Source organism: Neurospora tetrasperma (assembly GCF_000213175.1).
Source record: "Neurospora tetrasperma FGSC 2508 unplaced genomic scaffold NEUTE1scaffold_5, whole genome shotgun sequence".
Lineage (NCBI taxonomy): Eukaryota > Fungi > Ascomycota > Sordariomycetes > Sordariales > Sordariaceae > Neurospora > Neurospora tetrasperma.
Window position 1 is genome coordinate 2,335,653 of NW_009799103.1, and position 11,636 is coordinate 2,347,288.

At 52.4% G+C, this 11,636-nt stretch overlaps 5 protein-coding genes across 5 annotated transcripts; 1 reads left to right on the forward strand and 4 right to left on the reverse strand.

Annotated features, from left to right (window-relative positions):
• Nucleotides 1–500: 500 nt before the first annotated feature.
• Nucleotides 501–782, reverse strand: NEUTE1DRAFT_117820 (uncharacterized protein; the record flags this gene model as incomplete). Its single annotated transcript, XM_009855057.1, has 1 exon — nucleotides 501–782. The coding sequence occupies one exon, from the start codon at nucleotides 735–737 to the stop codon at nucleotides 537–539; it is 201 nt and encodes a 66-aa protein (XP_009853359.1).
• A 31-nt stretch (nucleotides 783–813) lies between these two features.
• On the reverse strand, nucleotides 814–2,960 carry NEUTE1DRAFT_131273 (uncharacterized protein; the record flags this gene model as incomplete). The annotated part of the gene is made up of 2 exons (XM_009855058.1): nucleotides 814–2,572; nucleotides 2,701–2,960. The coding sequence occupies 2 exons, from the start codon at nucleotides 2,958–2,960 to the stop codon at nucleotides 955–957; spliced, it is 1,878 nt and encodes a 625-aa protein (XP_009853360.1).
• A 713-nt stretch (nucleotides 2,961–3,673) lies between these two features.
• NEUTE1DRAFT_85959 (dihydrolipoyl dehydrogenase mitochondrial precursor) lies at nucleotides 3,674–6,060 on the reverse strand (the record flags this gene model as incomplete). Its single annotated transcript, XM_009855059.1, has 5 exons — nucleotides 3,674–4,723; nucleotides 4,799–5,503; nucleotides 5,591–5,670; nucleotides 5,743–5,795; nucleotides 5,883–6,060. The coding sequence occupies 5 exons, from the start codon at nucleotides 5,939–5,941 to the stop codon at nucleotides 4,106–4,108; spliced, it is 1,515 nt and encodes a 504-aa protein (XP_009853361.1).
• A 1,033-nt stretch (nucleotides 6,061–7,093) lies between these two features.
• NEUTE1DRAFT_85961 (uncharacterized protein) lies at nucleotides 7,094–10,017 on the reverse strand (the record flags this gene model as incomplete). The annotated part of the gene is made up of 3 exons (XM_009855060.1): nucleotides 7,094–9,010; nucleotides 9,095–9,858; nucleotides 9,942–10,017. The coding sequence occupies 3 exons, from the start codon at nucleotides 10,015–10,017 to the stop codon at nucleotides 7,169–7,171; spliced, it is 2,682 nt and encodes an 893-aa protein (XP_009853362.1).
• Nucleotides 10,018–10,423: 406 nt separating this feature from the next.
• NEUTE1DRAFT_85965 (uncharacterized protein) lies at nucleotides 10,424–11,264 on the forward strand (the record flags this gene model as incomplete). The annotated part of the gene is made up of 3 exons (XM_009855061.1): nucleotides 10,424–10,470; nucleotides 10,551–10,635; nucleotides 10,803–11,264. The coding sequence occupies 3 exons, from the start codon at nucleotides 10,447–10,449 to the stop codon at nucleotides 11,132–11,134; spliced, it is 441 nt and encodes a 146-aa protein (XP_009853363.1).
• Between the last annotated feature and the right edge of the window lie 372 nt (nucleotides 11,265–11,636).

The window sequence follows — 11,636 nt, forward strand, 5'->3', positions numbered from 1 at the left end:
TTTCAGTTTGGTTTTTTTTACGGGGGGAAAAATTAAGCGGTGTTTTTCCAAAACAGGGGTTTTCCAAAAGGAAAGTTTAAAAAAAGGAAGAAAGAAGGAGGGGGGGGGGGCAGCGCCAAGCTTTAATGTGGGTCTGTAGAAGTAGGCAGGCTGAGTGAATGAGACTACCAGAATCGAGTTTCTATTTGCCTCTTGCCCCGGCCACAAGACTGCTTGATCACCATCCAACTGCTTCTATAACGTGACGGTCATATTTTCCACTGGCCGTGTCTCTATTCTCGACGTCTCTACCTTATTGGGCCATTCCATTCTTTTTTGTTTACGTATATGCCGAAGAGACACATGTGATTGTCTCTTGTTACACCTCCCGAATGTTTACTGCTTCGTGTCACCTTCATATTCTCTTACCTCGTCATTGTGCTGCTCCAAGCATCCCGTTCATCCATCATCCACACCTTCATTCAAGCTCCCGTTCCGTTAATCTGGACTTTTGGACTTGATCGTCAACAACCTTTGTACACAGTTCATATGACAGGTCAGTTGCTAACTACATGCTTCCGTCCGGTTGGTCGAAACCAATCACAAGGACGCCCCCGGAAAGCTCCCAGAGTGTCGTTTATAGTTTGATTCACAGTCAGACCAGACGTAGTGATATCTCTGAATGGCCTGGCTCTAAGACGTACGTGCAAAACTGCCTGCTCAAGGAAAGTGCAGGTATGCATAACCCGAATACCCATTTTTCTTACATTTTTCTTTTTTTTGGGGGGGGAAAAAAAAAGAAAGAAAAAAAAGAAAATATACTGAACACAGCGTGGCTTTGTCTTTAATCCAGAATTGTGGGCCATTGTAGCCCATGTAGCCCATCTACCATATCTCGTCCCTCGCCTGTGACCATCCCCTCCTTTTATAAAATTTCCATGTGCAATACATTTCCCTCATTCGAAAGCGTCACAATCAGTGAGCATGAGAATGTCCGATGCTGCCATCAACAATAGTCTGCTGGCACTTCCTCAAGATAGCTGCCTGCCTAGCCACATCAGCTAGCCTCCCGATGACGTGTTTGTTGCCTTCCACAAATCCGTACAGCGCATAAGGGATTCCAACATCGTTACAGAAGTCTTGGACTAGCTTCTGCGTCTTGCGAAGGTTATGTCTAGGAATGCGCGGGTACAAGTGGTGAATGGCCTGGAACTGGAGGCCGCCGTGGAAAAAGTCAAGCCACTCGGGGCAGTCGACGTCCATGGTGGTGCGCAGCATGCGCTGCGGGAAGGACTCATGAGGGCCCAGATCAGAGGTGGACATGGCGAAGTGTGACAGAGTGATCTGCACGTGCAACGGGCTGGTGACCGCGTGGGAGATCATGAAAAAAACAAAACGGTTCCAGTTGCCATCGATTGCCTTGTACATGATCCCATAACCGAACCAGTACCAGAAGAAGACCTGACCGACAAGCTCGAGATGCCGGTGCCACCAGGCAGGACCGTGCTTGGGTGCCTGGCCCTTGAGCAAGTACTCCCACGAGAGACGGTAGAGGTTCAGGCGGGCGAACATCATGACGATGTAGTAGAGGTAGTGCTGGAGGGAGACGAAGAATTTGGCAAAGATGTCGTACTCCATGACACGGTCATAGTATGTGGACCGCAGATTAGTGAAGAAGCGATGGGAAATGGCGAAGAAGGGGAGGTGTTCTATGTCCGGATCGTGCTCAGGGCTGTTGGTGATGATATGGTGAACGTTGTGGTTGCGCTTCCACCAACCTAGACTGAGACCACCGATGAAGTCGGCAATGATGATGCCGATGACAGTATCGACATGGAAATGGTGCGTGATGCCCATGTGCCCGGCGTCATGGGCAGTGAAGACTAGCTGGTGCCAGAAAGAGCCGAGACAGAACGCACTAGGAACGTACCAACCCCATTTTAGGAACAGAAGACACCCGCAGAAGAGGAGAGTATAGCGGAATCCTTCGATGGCGTAAGCAACATAGTTGCAGTCATAGAGTCCTTCGGCCTTGATGCGCTCGTTGAGTTCACGATACTTTCGGATGACGGTGTCTTGCGTTCCCTCATCGAGCGGAGGGTACTTGTCGAGATCGAGCCTGATCTCTTGCCTTGTTAGAGCGTCGAGATGGGCCATGCCATCCCTAGGGCCATCATCGGCGCCCTTGGCACTGGCCTTCTCATCCTCAATGGAGGAAATCGAGGTGAAGGAATCGGATCGGCTTACGGCCGACTTTGACCGGGCGTTAGGACGGGCGTGGAGTTGGTTCAATTCCGGCGCCGATTCTCCATCATCAAAGACCGGGGAAGGGGCGGGCGAAGGGGTCCGTGAGCTCTCGGATTCAGTAGAGGCAGCCTGACTCGCAAATGATGACGATCCGAAGCTAGTGTCCTCATCGTAGTTCGCAGCTCTGGCCCTTATTTCTGGGGACTCCTCTTCCCATTCTTCACCTTCTTCTCCTCTTGGCCTGAACTTGCCTCCTTGTATCGGCGGCAAGAAATTCTTCCATCTCCCTGGTATCCTGCCCACTCTGTACCTGTTCATCTGAGCTCTTGCTTCTGGGGAATGTAACCTGTAGTGATTCCAAAAAAGTACACGCTATGAAGTCAGCATCTTCTTCTTCACCGGGGCCCGATAACTATACACCGGACTGGATCCAGACTGTCGCGATTGGTGCATGATATTGTGTTTTGTACGCACCCGTTTACTTCATCGGTAGCATCCCTCCCAATCATGTGCTTGATGGCCTTGTCACCACCGGGGTGATACTTGACCCAAGCGTCAACCTTCAGGACATATTGATCGACAATGATGATATGGCGACCTTCAGAAATCAAGGCCTCGATCTCACGGCGGGAAATGAAGGGATATGTCCGCTCTGCTGTTTTAACTGTCGACTGCTGAGCCGTTGCGGTATCTTCGGCAGCGGCGCGTGATGGTGATGGGGGTTTAGAAGCCATTGTTGTCTTTGCGCAAGACTGTTGTGTTTTGAACGAAAAAAGATAGAGGGATTCGCTACTGGGTGGAACAAAACACCCGCCGTCTGTGGACAGGGAAAGGTTGTGGTGTTGTCCTCGCAACAGTTCAGGAAACTCAAGGTCAGTTTTGATAGAAATCCAAGGTGTTGATACTAGTAGGTGGGTGGTCGTTGAAGGTGGGACGGATAGGGCCACAGAGGTTGGTGAGTGGTTCGATACGTCGATTCTGATGCGGGCGCTGTTCCTGGGCAGTGGACATGACTACCCAAAACAACGGGCATGGGACGATGTGACATTGGATAAGATCATAGGTTCCTACTGGAGGGGTTGACCGAGTGGAAACCTCACCGCTGGCGCGTCTACCCAGCTTGCCAGCTCCAGGCCATCCCGCTTGGCGTTTGCTGCACCACATAGGGGTCATACAATACCAGATGTCACGCAAGGGTTCTTGCCACTCCAACTTTTGCGTCTGAAATTAAACCACATTGCTGATCGCCAACGACGTCTTTGGACCCTGGGTGTTCAGGGTCACAACTGCCCGCATGTCATTAAAACATAGGGGAAGAACAGAACAAAGGGTCCAAAGGATATTCAGAGGGTTAGGGTCCCTGGTCGATGGCTTCTCAAACAAATAACGTCATGCCAAGCAACATGCCCTGTACACAAGAATACACATCAACACCAGAACGCAGTTAAAGACCGGCATTGATGGATACTGCTACTCGGACTAAAAAGTAATTGCACCGGCATGGAGAACAGACAAGAATCATCCAAAACCCACAGCCTTCTGATAACTCGGCAATGTTAACATAGAATAGCCAGCAGCCTTCCTGCCTTCCCATTTGGCTACCAAGGTAGCTTTTCTGTATCTTTTAAAATCTCGTGTATTCATCGAGTCTCGAGCCCAACCAGGACCCGCAAGGCCAAATAGCCCTAGTCCAACCAACAAGCGGCGTCTATTTAGCATGTCATGTGAAAACCCCCTATTAAACCCTTGAGGGAAAGCCCGTGACTACAGTATAAGTACACACCTCCTCCCATCCTCTTTCCATACTCCCAATGCTAGAAATCCAGACAGCACATTTTTCCGTGCTTAGAGCCATTCAACGCCAAAACGCTCCAGCTGCTTAGAAGTGGATGGCCTTTGAGTGAGTGGCCATGGCCGCCTCCTTGAAAGCCTCGGCGAGGGTAGGGTGAGCGTGGCAGGTGCGGGCAATGTCCTCGCTGGAAGCGCCATACTCGAGGGCAAGGGTACCCTCAGCAATCATCTCACCGGCGTTGGGACCGATGATGTGGACACCGAGAATCCGGTCGGTCTCGGGGTCGGCGATCATCTTAACCATGCCCTCAGTGTCAAGGTTGGTCTTGGCGCGGGAGTTGGCGCTGAAGGGGAAGGTACCGACGCGGTAGGGAACACCAGCCTTCTTGAGTTCCTGCTCGGACTGGCCAACCCAGGCAACCTCGGGGAAGGTGTACATGACCGAAGGAATGCAGCCGTAGTTGACATGGCCGTAACCCTTCTTGATGTACTCGACGACAGCAACGGCCTCCTCCTCAGCCTTGTGAGCAAGCATGGGGCCGAAGGTGACATCACCAACGCAGCGAATGTGGGGGATCTTGGTGCGGTACTCGGAGTCAATGATGACACGGCCGCGCTCATCCTTCTCGAGTCCAATGCTCTCAAGGCCGAGACCCTCGGTGTAGGGACGGCGGCCAATAGCGACAAGAACAACGTCACCCTCGAGCTGTGTTCGAACAATGTCAGCTTTGAAAATCACGACAACGAACAGATAGCCTGCAGGGTATCATAAGCCACTCACAGTCTCGGGCTTGCCACCCTTAGCGGAGTCGACCTCGAGCTTAACGGTCTCGCCAGTCTTGTCACCGGAAACGACCTTGGTGCCGGTCTTGAAGTTGATGCCCTGCTTCTTCAGGATCTTCTGGATGGACTTGGCAACCTCAAGGTCCATGCCGGGGCCGCCAATCTGGTCGAGAAACTCGATGACGGTGACCTGGGCGCCGAGACGGGACCAGACAGAAGCCATTTCGAGACCAATGATGCCACCACCGATGACGAGCATCTTCTCCGGGACCTTCTCAAGAGCAATGGCGCCAGTGCTGCTGATGACGCGCTTCTCGTCGATTTCGAGGCCGGGGAAGGGGGTGACCTCGGAGCCAGTGGCGATAAGGATGTTCTTGCCCTTGACGGAGGTCTCGCCGCCGTCGTTGAGCTTGACGTTGATGGTGTGCTCGTCGGCGAAGGCGCCGGCACCCTTGATGTACTCGACGCCGTTCTTCTTCAGGAGGAACTCGACACCTTTGGTGAGACCGCTGACGGACTGTTCCTTGGCCTTCATAAGCTGGGCGAGGTTGAGCTTGACATCGCCGACCTCGATGCCGCGGTGTTTCGAGTCGTGGAGGATCTGATGGTAGAGATGGGAGTTGTTGAGGAGCGACTTGGAGGGAATGCAGCCGACGTTCAGGCAGGTACCGCCGAGGGTGCCGCGCTTCTCGATACAGGCGACCTATTTCCAGGCAACATGGGAGATAGCAGTCAGATATTGTCGTCATTCGTCGGTGTTGCGGTGTAGTTGATTCGCGATGCGACGCACCTTGAGACCCTCCTGGCCGGCCTTGATGGCAGCAACATAGCCAGCGACACCACCTCCAATGATGACGAGATCCTTCTCCTCTACGGGCACATCAACAGTCAGCCGACCAGAATCCTTTGACGAGAACCAGCTCTTGATGTTGGCAAACAGACCAGACTCGGTCGCATAGGTCCTCCTCAACCTGGGAGAAACGACGACAGGGAGCCTGTATGTGGTCGTCAGGTCAGCCTCAGTACGCGCATGAGAAAACAATGTGTCGGGCATCCGCCGGCAACCGGGACAGTGAGCTTACCCCGAGGGCTTGAAGGCGGACCGGACGGCAGCACGGCCTATTAATCTTTGGGACAGCATGGTGAAAATATGTGCTGAATGAAAAACCAGAAATGGAAACAGGGAAAATTCGAAGGAACGAGCGCACTGCAGAGAGATGCCCGGGGAAGCAGGGAATGCGATTCGATGGTGAGACGTCGAAAGTGTGTACTGAACTGCAAAACGCCGCGGGAGAGACAATTGTTGGGATTCGAGGCGGAAGCTATTCACGGCAAGCGAAAAATGTCCAGTCCCACTTGTTCGGGTTGCCAGCCCGTCAGAGGCTCACATCGCTCAAAGGGCACCCGCTTTCCACCGTGCCCGTCCCCAAGCTGGCCCGCTCGAGACAGCGCAGAGCGGAGTGGTAGGTAGGACGGAGCGGAGTAGGAACACCACTACCTAGGTAGGTAGTAGGTACCTCGAATCTCGCGTACATTACACTAAATAGGTAGGTACTGCCTGATTGTGTTATTAGTGTGCTACAGTAAGTAAAAGTATTATGATGCCAGTGTTAGGCGGGACGGGCAGCGCGCTCTTCGCCGTCTCACTGTCGCTGCTGCCCTGACTGCTTCGTCGAAGAAACCCGTCCCCGAATACGTAAGGTACGGTACTGGCCTTGTTGCGTCCTGTGATTGGTCAAGATGAACTTGCGCGTGCAGCAGCTGACTCCAAAATTTTGACATCTCTGCACTCCCGCTATGTAGCCATTTTTCTGACAGCTTGTGTTTGACATTCCTCTTGCTCCTTGGCGCGATCCCCTCTTTGCTCCCCTCTTTACTCCGCCCGTCAACGCCAAATAACCCCAGCTTGCCCAGCTGCCGAATTGGAGAAGCATAGCCTGTCCCTGACCCGTCTCCTGACTTTTGTTTGTCGAACGACATACAATCTCGAGTCCCGCCCGACCCTCATGAAACCCCGTCCCTTCGTTGCAAAACGAAATGACATCATTGAGTGCTATTCACAGACCACTATATTTCCGGGCTCCCGCAGACTCGAGTCGGTCGCTCCCTGGATCCCTAGTAGCAAATCGTCCTTCCAGACAACAAGTTCCCCAAAGCTACCCCCAACTTTTCCAGTCCCGCCGTCAACGCTAATATCTACGAAGTAGGTAACTACATCGGAGCGAGAATACTTGGGTTAGTTCCATGAACTTGTCAAGATATTGGTCAATGGCCTTTTGTATGGACCCCGGCACACTTGTATCCCTGATCATTATGTTGCTATTCCCGAAGATATCCGATCTATATACAGGTATCCAACAAAGCAAAATCATTCCACCAAGCCTTCGGCGGCGAGCAGCGCATGCTCCAAGGCCGCCATGGCTGTCTTGCAACCCTCCTTGACGAGCTTGGTGTTGGCCGCTCCTCCCGCGAGATCCGACTTCCGGACCACCTTCTTGATGAACCATTGCAGGCCTCTGGCAAGCTCGGGGATCCCTTCCACAGCCACAAACACCGAAGTAATCGTCTCATCCCGATCCTTGTCGCCGCCTTTTCCGGCTTCCAGAAGCACAGTAATCAGCAGGATCTCCACTAGCGCCCGCGTCTTGGTTTGTAGATAAGGCAAATTGAGGCATTTCAGAATTGCCAACCCTAGCGATCCACCTGCCACCATGGCCCCGAACAGTTTTGCAATGTTGACAAGCCGCCGCATGTCCATCGCATCTACATCCTCCCCATCCTCTGCGTCATCGCCAAAAACTGACTCTCCGAGACGCCTGAATAGCTTCCAGAGCGCGTCTTGGAACGACCACCGGATTTTGCGATCCCCGCAAAGCTTCTTGGCCACCAAGGTGTAGTATGGGTTGTAGACCTGCTCTGCGCCGGCACACTGGATGATCACGTATGGAATCTCTCTCTGTCGCTCCTTGTTCAGGCGCAACTTGAGGATGCGGTAGTAGGCATCCTCGTAGTCCGTGGCGGACATTATCGACACAAAGATGGACCGGCGCACGTCCGTGTTCATCTGGTTTTCTCTGGCAAGTTCTCCGAGGTCAGGCATGTCCTCGACATCCTCCAAGACAAAGCTTTCGTCGTCCGAGTCAACGCTATCCTGTATGACACCGTCCTGAGTCAATGGCTTCTTGTCACTGTCCTTATCTTTGCCTGCCCAGCTAGCGCCTACAAGCCACCATTTGCCCTTCTTGTCGGCATCGCGTATATCGGCAAGGGTCATTCGCAAAGGCTCGGCCGTCTTCATGGTTTTCAAGGTGCCCAAAAGCTTCTTCATCTTGGTTGTGTGCTCCGTGAGAACGGCGGAAGCGCCTAGACCCGTCTTCATCTTGTTGTTTTTCAGGTCGTTGATGGTCTCAATCATAAATTTAGTTCTGACGCTGAGGTTCTTCTCTCCGATCTTGGCAACAGCCGGGCGGATAAGGGTAACAATGTCCTTGACAGACATGGGGTCATCTTGTCGGAGGGCTGGGCCAGCGATGCGCACAATCCTGAGCAAAAGTTCCGCGTTCAGCTCCGAAAGATCACCCAAAAGGATTCGAATGAAATCGAAGAGCAAGTTAGGGCCCACGAGTTGAAAGTTATAGAGTTCGGATAGGAAAGTGATGAGGTTGGATGTCTGTTTCGGTACGTCTGGCCGCTCCTTTGCAGCCTCCTTGGCCTCTTCATAATGCCTATCAAATCGCTCGATCACTTCTTGGATTAATTGTGCGCCAAAGTCCATACCAATCACCTTGAAGATACCGGTAGCGAAACCCGCGGTAAGCACGAGCAACGTATCAGGCAGCGTCGTTGGCTCGCACACCTGAATGAGTAGGAGATCGACAATGTTCGACGTAAGATGTTGTCGCGGGTTGTCGCGGTAAAGCCTTTCAAAGTCCATAATGATGGATAAAAGATTAGACTCTGTCATCCTGTTGATGAGACCTTGTGTTTGACGGCGAATGCGGGCCACCAACTCCGCTTCTGAGCCCGCCTCCTGTCGCTTCGATGGTGGCACGTATTTTACTACAGTCCGCCCAGTTGTGGGCGCAACATATGGGTTTTCGCGGACTCGTTCTGGCGGCTTTTGTAGCGTTTCTTCGTCGTTGTCGGATTCGTCGTCGTCGTTGTCGTCGTCGTCGTCGTCGTCGTCCTCGTCCTCGTCAAATCCTCCAAACTCACCCTTATCCTCGCCCGAGATGCTGTCTTCTTCTCCATCTTCATCGGAATCGCCTTCGACCATGTCTTCGTCTTGGTCAACGTCGTTGTCTTCGTCAGAGTTCAATCCCTCTAAGAGATCGTCCAAGCCATCGTCCTCCTCGTCCAGTTCGGAGACTTCATTTTCTTCCTCGTCTAGTTCGAATTCCTTCGTCTTCTTCGCCTCTTCCGCTTTCCTCCTTTTCGCCGCAAGCCACTCATCCGCTTCAGACTTCCGCTTCCTTTTCTCGGCTGTTTCGTCGTCTACGCCAGGGAGGCCTTCTAGTAGATCAAGAAGACCATCCTCCTGGAAGGACTTGGGAAGCGATTTGCGTCCCTTGATGCCGAGCTTCTTTTCGAGGTCGGCGATCTCCTTGTCGTCTTGCGCCAATCGTTCCATGACAGTTTTTGAAATTTTTGGCTGCGACTTCGATATGATTTGTGTTGGGATATCACTTTCCTCTTCATCGTCCACGTCTTCGCCGTCTTTGTCGTCTTCTTCGTCGAGGTCTAGCTCGTCGTCCTCGTCCTCGTCAAGATCGATATCGCCCTCGTCATCGAAACCCTCATTATCGTTCTCTTCGAGGGCAACATCTTCATCCTCATCCTCCAATGGTCGTTTCTTCCCGTTCTTCAAGATGGGCTTGGGTTCCTTTGCTTCCTTTGTCGATGCGACATCGACCTTCTTCTGTGGTTTTGGGGCTGTAGCGCGCTCGGTATGGTAACTTCTTGTGGACGAGGTGCGGTGGATCCTTTTCTGTGTTCTCTCTGCTTTACGGCGATCCTTTCTAGATTGGAATTGATTCTTGCGACCTCCGTGCGATTGTTCTGCAAGAGTTAGGATTTCGTCGGAGAACCCTGATTGCCAGACAGGAATGACAATGGCTGTATGGGCGCATGAACGGAGGCACGCTCACCTTCTACGCCGAGCTCCTTCAGGAGGTTGTCAGGCAATTTTGGAGCCTTTATCCTCATGGAGGGTGCCATGTTGTAATATGCGCGTGCGGAGGTGTAGATGTGATTGATTGGTACGACCTCCAAACTTTGCAAGGCTCTCTCTTTCGTTGCTGCGTAGAAGAGCGCGCGACCGGGACCTTGCTATCGTTATCAGATAGTTTTTTTGGTTATCGGTCGGTGCAGGGTTCCAGGCGTGTCGACTGCGGGGCCAAGAGCGCCAAGAGATGAAGCAGGTCCTCGGGCAGCTGCTTGGGACCCCACCCGGCTGGTTTTACACTGGGGAAGCTCACTCCTACCAGACAGACGGGAGCTGCCCGGCCAACGGCAGTGGGGAAAGCTGCCACTCTCGTTGACTCTCATCAATCATTCTAGGTTGCCTTCACATTCACTCCTCAGCCGAATTGTTGTCTTTCCTTTTGCAAACAAGGAAAAGAAGAAGAAGAAAAACAACTGGACATCATGGGCCATTTAACTCACGATGAGGTAATGATATATGTTACTGACTGCTGTGATCCCTTCCTAAGGAGACCATGCTAATCTGACTTCAACCTACTATGGTATAGTTCTTCTCCAAGCTCACCAATCTGTTCGAGTATAGGAAGAACCAAGATCACGGAACCATCAACCTAGTACAAAAGAGGCGTACGTGTACCTACACCAACCCAGCGCAGACGGGAAACTTCACACTCGGCTTTGCTATCGTCACGACAACCCTCCCAATTCCCGCTGTTTTCCAAGCTTAAACTCCATCTCCATCCACCCGCGATGAGCTAAGTAGAGTGAAGCTCTGTCACCAAAGCTAACCCCTCCCACAGTATCCTACAGCACACCTTCCCAATCCATGGATACCGACCCTCTCACCGACCTCAACCCTGCCACCCCGCTCCCGGTTCTCATCCGCGCCACCAACGCCAAGGGCAAGGACAAGAGGACAGAAAAGGTCAAGCTGTCCACCATTGTCGAGCCAGCAGACCTGGAAACCTTCTACGGGAGGTACGCCGATGTTTGCAAGAAGGGCATGGGGGCGTTGAAGCCGAGAGACAGGACCAAGAGGAAAAAGCAGTCGAGGAAGAAGAAGACAGGTCCTGCAGCCGCTGGAGGTCCTGGTGTTGGTGCTGGTGGGACTTCTATGATGGCTATTCCCTGATCGGACTCGAAGCAAGCGTCGCAAATTACACCATTGCTTTTTCTGTCTTCTTGTGTGTACCTGACCTAACGGAAGGGGGGATCTGTATGAGGGTACCGTATTAAATTTTGTAATATTCCCAAGTTTTGGTGGAATACCTTGGTTCAAGTCAGTGGGTACGTATGGTGAGGAAAGCGTTGGTGAGTAGTACCGCATCATAGCCTTCAACCTGCCACTCTCGGTTGCCCTACCTCTCGACTCACCTGCTCGTTGTCGGTATTACCCTTCAAGACGACTAGCAAGAAAGGAAGGGAGAAAAAAAAAAAAAAAAAAAACCTGTTTTGGGGGGGGGGGGGGGGGGGGATATTAAAAGCTCAGCTGCCTAACTGGCTTGCAGCACACATCTACTATCTACGTGAGCTACTGGAGTTAATGAAAGGTGCGAACTAAAGGGGTTATATGCCCGTTCTGGAGAATGTTCAGTCCTGCCGCAGGAAGTCTGCGGCCCTTCGTGAAATGGAGA